Source organism: Aptenodytes forsteri, unplaced genomic scaffold (assembly GCF_000699145.1).
Source record: "Aptenodytes forsteri isolate BGI_AS27 unplaced genomic scaffold, ASM69914v1 Scaffold132, whole genome shotgun sequence".
Lineage (NCBI taxonomy): Eukaryota > Metazoa > Chordata > Aves > Sphenisciformes > Spheniscidae > Aptenodytes > Aptenodytes forsteri.
In genome coordinates, this window is record NW_008795520.1 from 5,284,537 (window position 1) to 5,300,731 (window position 16,195).

At 38.0% G+C, this 16,195-nt stretch overlaps 2 protein-coding genes across 2 annotated transcripts in view; one reads left to right on the forward strand and one right to left on the reverse strand.

The window, feature by feature from the left end:
- Positions 1 to 1,174, reverse strand: part of ERO1B (endoplasmic reticulum oxidoreductase 1 beta) — a 42,513-nt gene extending 41,339 nt beyond the window's left edge. The window contains exon 1 of the mRNA XM_019472709.1: positions 815 to 1,174. Coding sequence (XP_019328254.1) covers positions 815 to 1,174 — 360 coding nt within the window. The remainder of the gene's footprint in view (positions 1 to 814) is intronic.
- Positions 1,175 to 2,049: 875 nt separating this feature from the next.
- On the forward strand, positions 2,050 to 15,731 carry EDARADD (EDAR associated death domain). The gene is made up of 6 exons (XM_009281797.2): positions 2,050 to 2,155; positions 4,880 to 4,941; positions 6,615 to 6,654; positions 9,672 to 9,760; positions 12,593 to 12,638; positions 15,343 to 15,731. Exons 1-6 carry the CDS (start codon positions 2,050 to 2,052, stop codon positions 15,717 to 15,719), a joined length of 720 nt encoding a protein of 239 aa, XP_009280072.2. The 3' UTR covers positions 15,720 to 15,731.
- Positions 15,732 to 16,195: the final 464 nt, after the last annotated feature.

Sequence of the window (16,195 nt, forward strand, 5' to 3'; positions counted from 1 at the left end):
TGGGAGCCAGGTGAGGAGCCTAGCCCCGGCCGAGGTTACAAGGGTTTGTTAGTTGCTCCCTTTCCCTTCCGCACACGCTAATTAAGCAAGGTAATAATTTATCATGTGCTCTGCTGATGTGATTTAGCGCAACTTGTTTTGTCAAGCCTGTTCCAGTGTTTAGCGTGTAAGTTAGCTTGTGCTTTCTAACAGTACATTAAAAAGCCATTTTCTTAAAACCCCAGACTCCGGGTGGTTAGGAAGCCCACGCTCTTTATCTTACTTGGCTAATGGTGCAAACAGCTTTTGCGTACCTCATCTCAGGTGTGCCAGCATTACAGATTTTCCCTACCTGTCTGCTCAGACAGCGACAAAGTTTTGAGTAGTTAACAGTAAACAAAAACGCACAAGTGCTGATGGACTTAGATTTTTTTCAGAGAACTGAATATTCTAATATAATTTGCTGTATTTCCTCCTCTTAGTCAAATCTGAAATTCATGTGCCTCTGGTCAAAGCATCATTGTTGATTTGGGTTTAATCAAAGGGTTCATCTCTATGTTTATCTCTGTGAACAACTTTAGTATTAGGGTGATCGCTTCGTTTGAGTTGCACTATTAATGAGTATGCCCTGCCTTGGCGTGAAAGAGGTCGTAGATGTGCATGGTTGAACTACGTAACTATGGTAGACCTTACATGCTTCACTCACTACTGGTGGTGTCACGGCTACGTTGCAGGGAAAAAACTGTTAACAGAGGGGAATACCGTCTCTGCTAAATGGTGCTTTGTGAACCCCCTCCTGCTTAAAGGTCAAAATGCTGAGGTCTCCAAAACTCACCTTCAGATTTGCTTCCAATGCAAGGACAAAGAGCAGATGTAGGATTAGGAGTTTGAATACGTATGTGTGTACATATATATACATCTGCGTATATATAAAATTGACAAGCTGTTCACACTGGTAAGTGCACAGCATTGCATCCCCGTTAGAGTAGCAGTACTGAACAGAGAGAAATGGTGATGATGGGTACAAGTCTGCTGCTCCTGTTGCAGACTGGTTATACTGGACAGGCTCAGGTGGAAGAGCCATGGCAGCCGCTGAGCAGTCAGCGTGCTGGTGGCAGAAAGGAACCTTGGGAGCAACCATTGAACCCAACTTACGTCTGTCCGAGTCAATTTGCACGTGCTGATTTATGTCCATCTGGGTCAACTCACGTGTGGTTCCTGGCAGAAGCATGGGGAAGTAAATGCAGGCCAGTGGCTGTATGCTGTCGGTGAGGAGTATGGTGGTAGTGATTTTTTTGAGGGATCCCAGATAATGTTGTTATCAAGCTGTCTGTCAAAGTCACTATGAAATCAGCCGGTCTGCAGTGAATAGTCAGTCAGATGATACCTGTACTTCCTGTAGGCCTTTCAACATGCAAAACTGTGGATGTTTTACATTTGAGATAAACAGAGGACTTTCCTCCCTGCTGTTTTGTGCACCTGCATCCAGCTGTGCGAGATGAGCTGCAGAATGCTGTGGGAGGTATGTGTGGGAAAGAGAGAGGGGACATGCCATTTTAATTGCCTTATTCACAATTAAATATTAAATCTGTGGTTTTCAAGTTATCTGCCAACTATTGGTGATCAACAAGACCATGAGGAATCATCCAGTATGTGGAGTGTTTATTCTTAGGTACAAATACTTACACACATACATGCCACTTATAGAAAATGTTGGGAATTGGTAGTGCTCTACAACCTAAAAAACATGGAAATTGCTGTTCTTCACAAAGAACTAGAAAAACAAAAGGGAAGAAATTGAGGTATAGGTTAAGAAATACAGTTTAAAAATATTTTTCAGGATACATACTGAAGAAAGATACAGGGTCACAGATTCACAGTGACTGTTTCTGTGTGAGACCTAGAAAGCAGGAGTCAATTAAAGGTACCGCCCTGTACCCCATCACCTCTTGTAGGGTCACCCTGGGGTCTGTCAAATCCTTATTTCAAATGCCTGTATTCTTGGAGCTTCTCCCATTTTTTCAGTGCTTCCTTCTGGATTGTGGAAAGTAAATAATTACCAGTGTCGCAATGTACCTTGGCCATATCTTGGAGATGCGACAGAAGATAGGGGATGAAGCCCTTACCGTAGCTACAGTAGCCACCAAGGTTCACCAGGGCATGGACCTTCTGTGGGGTCTGCTTTCATCTACCTTAAGGCTCCTCTTTATATTACAAGAGCAAAAGAAAGATTTATTTATTTATTTATTTATTTATTTATTTATTTATTTATTTATTTATTTATTTATTTATTTATTTATTTATTTATTTATTTATTTATTTATTTATTTATTTATTTATTTATTTATTTATTTATTTATTTATTTATTTATTTATTTATTTATTTATTTATTTATTTATTTATTTATTTATTTATTTATTTATTTATTTATTTATTTATTTATTTATTTATTTATTTATTTATTTATTTATTTATTTATTTATTTATTTATTTATTTATTTATTTATTTATTTATTTATTTATTTATTTATTTATTTATTTATTTATTTATTTATTTATTTATTTATTTATTTATTTATTTATTTATTTATTTATTTATTTATTTATTTATTTATTTATTTATTTATTTATTTATTTATTTATTTATTTATTTATTTATTTATTTATTTATTTATTTATTTATTTATTTATTTATTTATTTATTTATTTATTTATTTATTTATTTATTTATTTATTTATTTATTTATTTATTTATTTATTTATTTATTTATTTATTTATTTATTTATTTATTTATTTATTTATTTATTTATTTATTTATTTATTTATTTATTTATTTATTTTTAACTCGGCCAAGAATCCATAAGGAGGGGCTGTAAGGCCTCCAGGATAAACTGACGATAAGTTGCATGCTTTGCCACTGGGTTTGTGGGTCTTTACTGACAGTGGAGAAACAGCGAGACTAAGGATGCCTGGGCTGGCCTTCTTCCCTGGAGCCTTTCTTTGGCTCCCCATACCTGCTCCTTTTTCAGCTTTCCTTTGCAGGGTGGGCTTCTCCCTTTGCCCCAGCTCCCTTTCCAGTTTTTTCGTAGCTCTCCACTACAGTTTCCACTTGGATCCTCCATTTTTAGCCCTACTCTCGTGAAACATCTTACGCCAGCTTGTTGTATTTTCTCATATCCCAGTCTGACTCCCACCCTCTCTGCATTTGAGTTGGGAAGCTTACGGTGGTTTGTGCTGGCCCTTGCCATCAGGGCAGGCTTTATCCAGAACGTTTTGTTAATACCATGTTTCTGGAGCAGGGATTTAATATTTACCAAAAAGGGCACGTGTGACAAGAACATGGGGTTTTGGTTTGGGTTTTTTTCCTCTTCTGCGTATGTCTTCCTAAACTTTGCACTGCAGCGTGAACACGCTCATCTGAAATTTCAAAGACCTCTGCCTTTGTAAAATGTTCAGTGTATCTGTGTGCAAATGCTGTGCTCAAGCCTTGTAGATCTGACCCCTCTGATAGATCTGACCCCTCTGATAGCATACCACCTGCCTGGAGATTGAGTGCGGTCTTCCTGTGGGCACTAGCACTGAGAAAGGCTCTTCCTGGCATTGCAGAGAGGGGCTAGGCACCGCACTGGACACCCAGGAACTGCTGCTGAGGGGGCTGCCTCACAGAAGCAGGAGGGAGAACAGCTCTGTCCTGGAGCCCTGGGACTGCTTGTGCCCCGCTGCTGCCACCTTTTTTATTTTCAGGCCTGTTTATTGTACTGTCTTGTGTTGTCTTATGCTTTAGCTTGTTCTATTATGTTGAGTAGATTTGTAGCAGCAGGCCCAAAAATAAACAATTATGCTAAATTTGAGTTGGTTAGAATAGTGTCTATGTAACTTCTGTGCTATTTTGGGGCTCACTGTTTATACTGGGTGTTTTGTAATTCATTTCTGGGACTAAGCTGTGTTCTAAAACGCACTGATTTCTGTATTTGGGAGAAGGTAATCACCAAATATTGATTCCAACCACCTCTTTCTGGTTGCAGCTGAAAACATTTAGCGTGTTCTTTTAGGAAGTATAAGGACTTCTAGAATGAGAGTGACAAGAACGGCGTGAAAATCCAACTGCATAATTTAAAATGCTTTGCAGTTTTTGAAAATATGATACTTATCAACAGAAGAGATTCCTTGAGGAAATGGCATGATGATGTTAAATTACAGGAGTGGTGTTGTGAATCCTGATTTCTGTATGAGATTTGTTTCAGATTCTCTGTGCACTTTTGGTCAGTACCCCACTATTATTTGTCAGTTTAGCCATTGGTGCAGAGGGGTTGACATTTAATGATTCACCTGCAAGTACTTTGAAGATTTATTTTTGTATCCTTTTGATGCGAATATAATTGAAGTTTATGATTCTACTGTATACAAATAATTAATGTTTACCTCAAATACATTTTTTATTAGGTTTTGTACTACAGTCTGCTGTTTATTATAGTATTTTTTGTTGTAGTATGTTTACTGTTTGAATTATTGCTCTAAGGAAAAAACAGAGTGCTGCCACTTGGAGAACAAAACTTAGCTTTTAGCAGATTTACTGGATTTTATTCTTCATTGCTGAATTAGTTTGTGATTTTTTTTTAAACTAAAAATAATTTAGAATTTTCATTTACGTTTATCTTTTTGTTAGCTTAGCATTGCGTTTCCTTGTTGCATGTAGTTTCTCATCTATGTGCTAGTAGCTCTGACATTTTCTGGTTTGTCATGTTTTCTTGTGGAAAATTTGTAATGTGTAATTTGACATAATGCATGTAATGGCAGCATAGTTGTGCTTTATCTTGGTCAGACAAAGAAGCAAAATATGAATTGCCAGACAGAAATATTTTGAGGATTATGCAGTGACAAAGCTTTCTTATTTCCAGCAGATCATGCAGCAAAAGAGCCGGTGGAAGATACAGATCCAAGCACTCTTTCCTTAACAATGGTATGTGTTTCTGGTCTAATACAGTTTAAATCATTATAGCTCTCTACAGTTAGGTAACATAGAAGTGAAGTAAAACATTCAAGGATGTTAACTCCAACTGTGAGTATATATAGGGTTTTGCTTATCTGTATGATTGTATAAACAAATTTTAATTTACTAACCTTGTGCAATTAAAGTGTAAATAAAAATACCAATAGGTACATAGGCTGAATTGGATGGTATCAGCTGAGCTGTCCGTGGGATAGCCTCTAGAGGCTATGACAGTACCATTTTTTTTAATTAAAAAAAAAAATCAACAACTGAGAAAGATTGGTGCTGACATTCTGCTGTCTATATGGGTTGGAGGGATAAGAAAACCCACCGAGAGCTTAAAATTTCAATTGTACTAAGCTATTCTTCCTTCCTGTAGCTATTTTGTCTGGTGAGTTAAAGTCATGGAAAGGTAGGGCCATACAGCAGTGCCTTACAGCAGGCACGGGTGAACCTAGGGCGATACCAAACAGCGCTCTCTAGTGCTTGCTGGCAGAGTAACACCGTTTATGACAAGGTTTTGTGTCTTAGGATATTAAACATGCCAGTCTTATGCTGAGACAGGTCTATCAGGTCAAAGTAACATGAAATTCTGTGAAGCCCTTTAAGAGTTTTTCTTTTTAATGTTGCTATGAATTGTTTACTCTGGAGAAAAGTTACAGTGCCGTGTAGCCCAGATAAGACTGTTGTCTAATGCAGTTATGTAAACAGATTGAAATGCATTGGTTTATTTTATGGATGGCAAGCGAGCAAGCTATTGCTTTGCCTTGGTGTTTTCTTCCCATTTTTGAAGCTTTGCAACAGGGAGCCGGCAGGAAACTCTCAAAATTTCACTAGTACTTTAAATGCTGATCCTTCACTGGGATCCATTATTGCAGTCTGTGTACATGCATTTGTGTTAGCAGGTTTTAATAAAAGTTACAGACTTTGTGACTGTTTTTGTGGACTAAATTAGATGCTGTGTTTTGCTAAGGGGAGTTTTTAAAAGGCGGGAAAAAGTTGCTATGTCTGAGACGAAATTAAATTAAGATGTCTTTAATATGTTTGCTTGGTTACGAGCGTCTATAAAAGCCACACCTACTTTTACATAAGGGTGGGGTCATAGGGAAGGAGGTGGATTTCAGGTATAATAGTAAGTTATAACGTGCCTGGAAATCACCAGCTATCCCCTTAAACTCAGTAATAATAGTTTTCTACTGCATTGTGATCAGCTTTTTAATTTTAGAGCAGAAGAGAAAAATATTTTTTTCTTTCAGTACAGTAACATTTTAGTAAAAGCTTATATCTGCTAAAAGAGCTTTTGAAGTCATCTCTATTCCTCCTGGTGTGCATTACCTTTTCTAGATTATCTTGCTACTTAAATGCAAGATTTCTCTCCCAATCTCTGCTTTTTCACTAAAAAGTAGTAGCTTTTAAAATACCACAGCAAAGCAGCAATCTCTATTACTGTTGCATGTGCTAATCAGTAGTATTAGTAGCATCTCAATTCCCGCATAAGAAGAGTGTTACTATGTCTGATTGTAGACAGATCAACTAGTAGCAGTTTAAGAGATGCAACTACAATTTTGCAGTTTTATATACTCTTTCTCCAGCACAATTACACTCAAAATAACAAACATCTGTCTCTTGCCTTTTTGTGACAGACTGAAAAATATCCTGTCCAAGACACAGGAGTACCTAAAGGTAAGTATTGTGAATTCTGTCTAATCAGGTGTCATAGATCTGTGTTGTTACGTGCAATAAAACCATTGGTGTTATCCAACAGATTGAAATACTCTTACTTTTTCCTAGATGTTTATGTTTTAAATGTGTGTCGTCTTCTGTATTTTTAAGGTCAGTTTGGTGTGTGTATATAACTTCCAAAATTTCCTTCCAAAGTTTAGTTTTGGTCTAAAAGTCAGCATAAAACTATCATCAGAAGATCTTGGTTCTCAATCTGGAAGGAAAATACAGTGTTGCCGTTAAAAAACAGTGTTCAGCGAACAGATGGTAGAGACATGATAATGTTAGAAGGTGGCTTTGAAGAGATTACCGGTGCCTTCAGGTTATCAGAAATATAATGCAGAAATACCTTCCAGATCGCTTGCCTCTGACTGCATCCTCAGCCCTATAATCAATTAACTCTTCATGCCACCTTTTACCTTTGGCAGGTATTAATACCATCTACTTGGGAACCGAATGTAGGTCCACTCTGCACAAGTTCCTGCCTCTCCTCACTGAAAATGGAGTGAGGGAGTGCAGGTTCTGTATTGCACTGAAGTCAAATACTTGGATTACACAGTGTGAATATCCCCTTTACGGTTTCCTTGACGTGTGGGGTGGGGTTTTTTTTGTCATCCCAGGCTTCACTGTTGGCTTTTGTCCAGGGAATGCACTGGCAGGGGCTCATTTGAGGAACGCTCTGCAGGTAGTGGGTTCTCCATTCTGTGTTGCGCAGCAGGTCTGCAGCAGGGACAGACACAGGAAACTATGCAGAAGCTAGTCACGATGGAAACTTTTGCTGAGGAGTGTAAGCAATATACCACTGGGGTTAAAGAAAGTTTAGAGACTATTTTGGGGGCTTGAGGGAGCCAGCCAGAGGAAATGAGCATCTTCACAGAAGTGCTGCTCAGTAGGGAAGGAGAACGTGGTATGAAAACTAATTTGAAATCATAAACTGCTTTCTGTTTATTTGCAGCCAGGTGGTTTCTTCATTCAAAATTGTTTATTAACACTAAAGCAATTTCTCTGTAACATTCTTTTCCATGCCCTGTTTTTTATTTCACCCGTGACATCAGGTCCCCCTCAAAATTAATTAGATAAATTCCTAAATTTCAGATTTGTCAAAGTTGTTTGAAATCTGAGATTGCATGTTTTAAATGCATTTAATTTAAAAAGGAAAGCTGAGAGGAAGAAGAAATTTCAGCACTTTCTGTAGAAAGGAAATGAACTTGGTTTATTTTTAATTTCAGTTTCTGCTTCCTCTTCCTAAGTGTAAAAAGATACAAGTACTAATATAGCTTGATGTTTCCCCTTTGGAGTTGAAAGTGATACAAATACCTCTTAATATTCTGTTCATTTCTGTGATTTAAAATTTTTTCTGAGAACAACTTTTCATAACTATTTCCGTAAAAATACGGATTTAGAAATACGAATCTGTGAGCTAAGTAGCGTTACAGATGTGCAGGTCTGATTCTGTGTAACACAAAATTATGTTTGCTTCAGATATAATGTTTGAATAGACAGTACATTGGCCGGGGGTGGGGGCTGTTTTGTTGCTTTTTTAGGTCAATTAATTAGTGGACCATTTGGGGGCCATAACTTATTAAAGTTCTTAGCACCCTCTACCAAAATAAAAGGTGAGTTGAGGGAACTTTTCATCTTGCAGGACTAGGCTTAATGTTTACATCATATTTTCATTATAATTCTACCTCCACTCAGATATAGAACAATATATTGTTCTATATCTGAGTGGAGGTCTATATATTTCACACATAATAATGTTTCCCAAATGAAGTGGAATTTTGATGCCCATACTCTGCATTTTCAGCCAGACTTTTTTGGATTTTTTTTTTTGTTGTTGTCTCTGGACCTACAGTCATAAAGAATAAAGATGATCCTTATTAAACATTTACTCTGCTGGGGGTGGAATACTATTTGGCTTTAAGTTTCAACAGTCTTATAAAACCAAAAGAAGAAGAAAATAATGATTTTGGTTTTTTTCTTGCAAGTGTAAGGATGAATTATTTGATTCAGATCGATTTCTTGAGTGAGATAGGAAATATGTCTTTCTGTTATCTGATGATTCATAAAGGTAACAGCTGTTCTTTAACGAGATCTCACCACTAAACAAACAGCAAACGGAAATGTACCAGCACTGCAAATGTAGTCACCACCATGGAGGGTTCTTGTGTGTAAAAACGTGTAGAATATATCCTCTTTAAGCTCGTGTTAATGGTTGGTCAGTACCTGACCCAGGGGAACTATGCAAATGGTTTGATGATGAGGACCCTATTAATCATGCAGAGTGAAATTTATCTGTTTGCACAAGGTTCACAGAGGGCTTATGCATCCCTTGTACCCCATTTTGAGGGCTGAAGTGAAGCTTGAAAGGTAAATAGAGTTTGTGCTGCACTGGACAATGTTGTGCTTTTCAGTGAACTCCCAGGGCAGTTGATAAACACACTCAGAAACGGATTATTTCAGTGCTTCAGAAAACTCCTGTGTAGTAGAGATAAGCAGGATGAGCCTAATTCACAAAGGGGCAGAATAAAAGGTAAATATTTATGTAGTACATATTTCAACAACCATCATTGTAAGTGTGATGAGAAAAGCAAAGCAAAAAGGGATTATATTGACTTGCGACAGTTGTCTTCAGCCTACTTTGATGTATTGGTTTGGTTAATATTCTCTGGTCAGCTTTCTGAAAGAAGAACATGACTCTTGCTTCAAAAATATTGTGGTGTTTGTTTGAAAAACAATTGCTACACTAATATCTGATCTCTGCAAGCATTGTTTTTCTTCACATAGTCATGCTCTGCATGATTGTTGCAGTCTCTGCCAATTTAATGTTTTGGGCTTTTAATCCAGCATTTCCCAGTGACTAATCATGATATGGAGTTAAATTTTGTATGCTAGACACCTATAATTTATGTTTGATAGTCTTACTATTTAAATTTGTATTTGGGTGGAAGACCAGTGTTTCACAGTCTTTGTCTTAGATGAGGAATACCTAACAGATCAAGTTACATTGGAAATTGCATCTGTGAACATCAAGACCCTTACGTCAGATTCTGGCCTAATCCAACAGGTAAGAAAAATGATACCTGAATGTGAACTAGTTATTGCTATTGATTACAAATAAATATATTTTCAGACTATATCTGGAGAGCACGGAATTACTCAGTAAAACAGACCAGAAATAGGCTCTCTCTTCAAGAGTTCAATGAAGTAAGCTTTTGTGGACAAGAGCAAAAGAAAGGTTATTTAATCATTAACGTGTACTTTGTAGTTTAAATAGGTTTTGATTGGTGTGTGGATGCTCTGAAGAAGAGCTGACAAAGAGTTAAGGCTTTGTCGTGCGTGCTCTCCCTCTTTCCTGCCGAAAATAGAGCCAGGGCAGAGAATAAGTGAAGCAGTAAGGAATCCTAGGTTTTGGACTCCTTGCATTTTGCCCTTAGGGAGGCATTTGACTATTCTGCTTTGACTTTGGGACACTGCTCTTCCCGTAGTGGAAACACTCTCCACTGTTTGTGAAATCTTATGTTGCCATAGGGCAGGCAACGCTGAGTGACCCCCATGCTCCATGGTTACCATCTTTCAAGTGAATGTTATTTGCTGAATTTCAAATTGATTCTCTTTGGGTTGAGCAGAAAACTTGGAGAAGAGAAATGAATGAGCATTTTCCAGCGAGATGAAGAATTAAAAAGAGTTCCTTATGCCAGAGTCCCAGCTGAATTTCATCAGAAACAAACATGGGTTTGGTATGCATTTCACAGATGATGGAGGTAACAGCCTCATTCCCATCATCAAGAAGAGAGCATTTATTGCCTGCTTAGAATCACTATAAAGATATTTCCGTGTATTAGGGTGTTAATGGTTCTACAGAGCTGAAAAACTTTCTGCTTATCTTCAGGTTCTGCATAGGTTTATGGCTTTGATTAGACCTGTAGAGATTGATTGGATTTTAGTTGTGGGCAAAATATATTCTTGCTTAATACCTTCATTTAATGGGCAGTAGCACTACACTGTCTTATTGCAATTACATTACAAGAAAATGATCTTGAATAAACTCGAGTGCACCTGACTTGATAAAAGTAGATAATAACTGATCAGTAAATTTTGAAGAGAGATGTATGGCACAGGTAAGTATCCCTGGTTTTCTTTGTACTTTTTGCAGTACTAGCCACTCTTGTTATTTTTTGTCACAAGACATGAGTATAATGACATCTCGTAAAGGCATTTAGGTATTAGCTTTCACAATACAGTTTGAACTTTCATGAATTCATGAAGTCTGGGAAATGTTACTGAAGCTCAGGACAGCAGCTTAGCTATTGCAAACTAAGTGAACAGTATCCACTTTTCCTTTTTTTCCTTTCCGTTTTGTTTTTATTTGCTTGTTTGTTTCTTTTGAAACAGATCTCTGGGGAGGCTGAGCTGTGATGGGCAGCTCCTTATTCTCCCGATGAGTTACCCTTCTGGGGACTTGCTCCTCAAGGCTCAGTAATAATACTCTACATTTTTAAGGAATTTGTGGGAGTGGAAACAATGACTATAATCAGATCTCCAGATTTAATTTTTCTTAAACTTCGGGTGATCACATGTTGCCATGAAGGTCAAGTTCATGTTTAAAAAGCTCTGTCCAGAGAAAGCTTACGTGGTGCCAGTGGAAAAGTAAACTACTAGAAGATAATGGCAAGGATTATTCTGTTGCAAGTGGCACGTGCAGTGTTAGATCTCTCTTGAGCAGAGAGCAGACGTTTTGTGGGGTGAGTTGATGTTGTATGTATGATCTTGCACTTTTCAGAGAATAAAGAAATGCTGAAAACAGCACGCAAATTTTTCCTTTCCTAACAAAGTCTCTAAATATTTTGGAGATAGTTTACCTTCTTTATAATTGGACTGTGAATGTATGCATGTCCATCACATCAACTGAAACTGCCTATATTCTATTTTTAGTGGATTTCTTAGTAAAGAAGGTGTAGCAGGTAGGAATAGAGTATCTTATTACACTATATTGTTACCTAGTTGACTTGTGTTTGCATGCACAGTCTGCAAAATGTTAAGAAGCCTGCTGTGATAATTTTGGAAGAATGACTCAATACAAAAAATCAACAATACTTTATTGCAGCTATCTAAGGGGAAAATCCCCTTCTGCTTTCATCTTTAAATCCTCAGCAGAAGAAAGCTATTTCACCTGGCTCCACACCTGCATAGTTAAAGTAAGGGCAGCTGCAGTTTCCCGCAGTTCTAGGATCAAGGTGCTGTCCTTCCAGTTTTCAGATGTTGCTCTCTAAATAGTAGAATTGAAATGTTACAATGTGTGTTGCAGTTTCAAGCTGCTAAGTAATTTCATTATGTTTAATTAGCAGGCCACGGAGGGAATGTTTACTTCAAACAGGAGGAGGGTTAGATGTGAACCAGCAGAAATGTTCAAGTCCACCTATTGTCTAGAAAAGCTTCCTATGTATGTAAAGAAATTTGTAAAAAAAGCTCCTCCACTTTTCCTAGATCAATGAAACAATCCCTTACTGCTGCATGTTACAGGCAAAATTCTCGGTTTTTTTCATTACAAAACATTTAAAAAATCTTTTTAATCAAGCCATATGAATTGTTGAACAGCTGTTGAGGGATTAAGAACAAATTACTCAAGAGATGTAACCCCATAGCATATCATTAATAAAGATGACATTGTTCAGTGGATACAACCAACAGGGAAGTTTTGTGAGCCAAAGCATGAAAATGCTGCCTGAAAAGACTGCAGATTGTCAGTAATTCCTCAAAAACAGATATATTCCCTGTCTGACTTTACAAGTAGCTCGGGATTCTTCTGAGTAATCTCCTGCCACTTGAAAATTAGCCAAATAGTTTTTATGGCGTTCAAATACATTGTTTTGATTTATGTTTGTTTTCTGCTTTGTAGCCAGAAGACAAAGACACGCAAAGCCATAGTGACGAATCACTTTCAGGTAATATGTCAGCTTTACTGTTCCACATATTTTTATTCCTAGATTTTCTTTGAAAGTACTTTATTAAAAACTGCTATTTGTCATAACCAAGAATCGCCTGGGTAGTCAATGCTTGTGGCGCTCATGTCATTACCAGTGTCATTTACAGCTTCCTCTTTGTTCTGAAGGGGGTGGTTATCAATAGTGCAGACCATATAAAATGTGTAAGTTGGGCTTTCCAAATACATCTAGTACATCCACCTTTGGAAGAAATCTGTGAACAGCTACCTGGAGAGAGCAGAAGCTGGCGGGGGGGGGGGGGGGGGTGTTTCCTAAATGCAAGTGGTCTGCTGGGGGGGCTGTTCTGAAGGGGGTGGTTATCAATAGTGCAGACCATATAAAATGTGTAAGTTGGGCTTTCCAAATACATCTAGTACATCCACCTTTGGAAGAAATCTGTAAACAGCTACCTGGAGAGAGCAGAAGCTGGCGGTGGGCTGTGGGGGCTTATCCCATAATTGCATGAGCTCTGCTGGGGGTCAGGTTTGTGTGGATGATACACAGCCCTGTTGATCTAACAGTGAACAACTGAGAATTTCCTGTTAGTAAAGAAGTTGGTCCTATCATGTAGCATTAGGATCATGCAATTAGGTGGGTAGGTCATCATTTGCTCATCAGTATCTAACACGGGGCATCTTAGAAAAGCAGGATTCTTTATAATGCTTTTGATAGTCTACACACGGTATAGCACAAGAAGCAGGTTGGTTTAGTTTTGTTTACCTATAACTGTGCCCTGTGTTTTCTTTACCCCTTCTTCCCTGCTTCTATTGGAGGATAAAACTTACTCTGGCATCCTTGCAAAGCAAAATAAGATGAAATTCCGATAGGGTGCTCTTCTGCCCTTTGAGCTCAGCCAGAACTTTGGATTACATTCATTTTGCCTTGTTTGTGTAACTAAATCTTGGTATGAGTGAAGCAAGCAAATTTTGTCTTGCTTCAGCAAGAGTTTAGGGTGCACAAGAAGAACAGAATAGTTCACATACGTATTTCTGTAGAGAACGGCTGCAAGGCCTGTGAAATATCTGTGAGCAAAGATGTCACCAGAACATGTTTCCCCTTAACAGAGAATCTAAGCATTTGTATGAAGTTATGTGTCTGCAACAGTGTTGTTGCTGCACGTCCTAACTTGTTGAAAGTTGTCTTTGGCCTGCTAAAAAAGCAAGCCGATGAGCAGCTTTACAAAAATAACAATAGCCTGTTCTTCCCTTAAAAACAAAGTGCATGCAGAAGCTACATCCAGCTGAGTTGCTTTTATCAGCACTAATATTCAGAATAAAAAAATCACAATTTGACGGTCTTTCTGGAATTTTCACACAATCTGACAATAATTACTGCAAATGGAAAAAACCCAAATGAGAAAACCTTAACAGATGCTGTTGTCTGTGTGAGTAGGTGGCACTGAGTACCAGATTTGCCCTTTGCCACAGGTACAGTTCAGGTCTCTTAGACCAGCACTGATCCAGCACTTGTAAATTGTGTGTCATTGTTTTCTGTTGTTTTTAATCACTCTTTTGATTAATATAATTTTTCTTATTTTGTAGTGTCCCTTTTTCAAAGAGTTTTATCCCAAGTAGGACCAGTTACTTCCCTATTTCAAGCTGTACAATGAGGCTGGAGGGCAGAAGCTTTAGAAAGTGCTTCTAGGCTGCATCCGTTATCTATGACTCTTTGAACATACCAAATTCTTCCTGTCTTCAAAAAGGAGCAGGGAGAGTTGAGGTCATATCTGCAACCAAAATGCTCAAACAATGCCCTACACCACTGCAATGTTAAAGGTCTTAATATTAGCATTTAACTAGAAGTATGACTAGAACTGGTTTCTACATGCTTTTACGAGTTATTAATATATCATACAGTCTGATAGCACCACATTGTTCACAATGTTGGGGAGATATTGACTGTTGTGTGTGGGAGACCTCTAAATGGCAATTTTCGGTATTTGATGTAGATTTTAGAACGTATCACCACCTACTTCCAGCAACTTGGTATTTTTATTTCTCTCACACATGGAGGAATATGCACTTTATTCCTTTCCATAACGTACATTTAAAATAGGCTTGCTTGGTAGAACAGGGACAGCTTTTATTGTAAGAGCCCTTACAAAGCAAAGGAACATTTCCACTTTTTCATTGTGTTAAAGTACTAGATGTTACTTGTGTTTGCAGCTGTCGGCAGAGATTCTCCTGGTGCAAATATTTCATGTTGTTATGAAGGCAGCAGCTCAGAAGTGCAAAACCTTTTCCTTCGTCCTACAACATATGCATACAAGATGCACATAATGTGCACATAATCCTGTTGGTGATGTAAGCAAGGGTTATGGCAGATTCAAGGAAGGAACGTAGTTCCCAAAAACAAAAAAGGGGAATATCCCAGCTCACCACTGGATTGAATTGCATGCCTTCTCTATAGAAGTATAAATATGGTACTTTCAAAATTACTGTCCTTTTGATTATAGCCACTAAGCGTAGTGAAGAGAGAAGTCTTAGAAAGTTAATTTCATGAGTACTTCATATGGAAAGGCATTACATGTCACTATTCTGACTTTTTCAGAAACGATTCACAGGAACAGAATACTCTTCAACCCTTTGTGCTTTTAACATTTTGTTCCTGGTGAAACCACAGCAATAGATCCTAACTTCTCCCCTTGTAATGGTTTTCACTGCAGACCTCAAGAAAACCTGCAAGGAAAATGGCACCTGCTCCTTGTGCTTATTCCGTGCACCGACCATCAGTGACATGCTCAATGATGAGGACTTGTTGTACACAGTGAGGCTAAAGCTGGATCCCTGCCACCCAACGGTGAAAAACTGGAGAAATTTAGCAAGCAAATGGGGGATGACTTATGATGAATTGTGTTTCCTTGAACAGAAGCCCCAAAGTCCCACCTTGGAGTTCTTGCTACGGAATAGTGACAGGACTGTGGAGCAGCTGATTGATCTCTGTAAATTTTATAAGAGAATTGATGTTGTGAAAGTGCTGCTGAAATGGGTGGAGGAGGAATGGCCCAAGAGAGGGAACAGAACTTACCAGAATGACTTCTAGGTCAAAGGAAGTTGTTAGCCTGTACGTGTTAAATGCTGGGACTAGCTGCCACTAGTGCATGGGAAGTTTCCCTTGCAAGAGAGAGCGAGCCTGTACTGACGGTTTGTATACTGTGCAAGCTTTATGTACTGTATACACATATATATGTTCTGTGCCCTCATGGTTGCAAAGATAACCTTCCAAAAGTGGATGGAATAATGCAGGTTGTGTTCTTGAGTCTACAAATGCCTTCAGTTTCTTTGCTGCTGTTCGTAGGCTTCCTAAGCAGAAGAGGAATGAAAAAGCCAAACCACTGGGTTTACTGCAGCAGTTGTAAACCATGTCAGTTATGTGCTGTTGCTTTGGGGAAAGCCACAGTTAGAAGGCAAGTCTCTTGGCCTTTCTGGCAGCCCTTCCACAATTTTATATGTTCTACCTAGTAGAAGATGAGGGGTTATTTTTTTCTTCCTTTTTTTTTTTTTTTTTTTTTTTTTTTT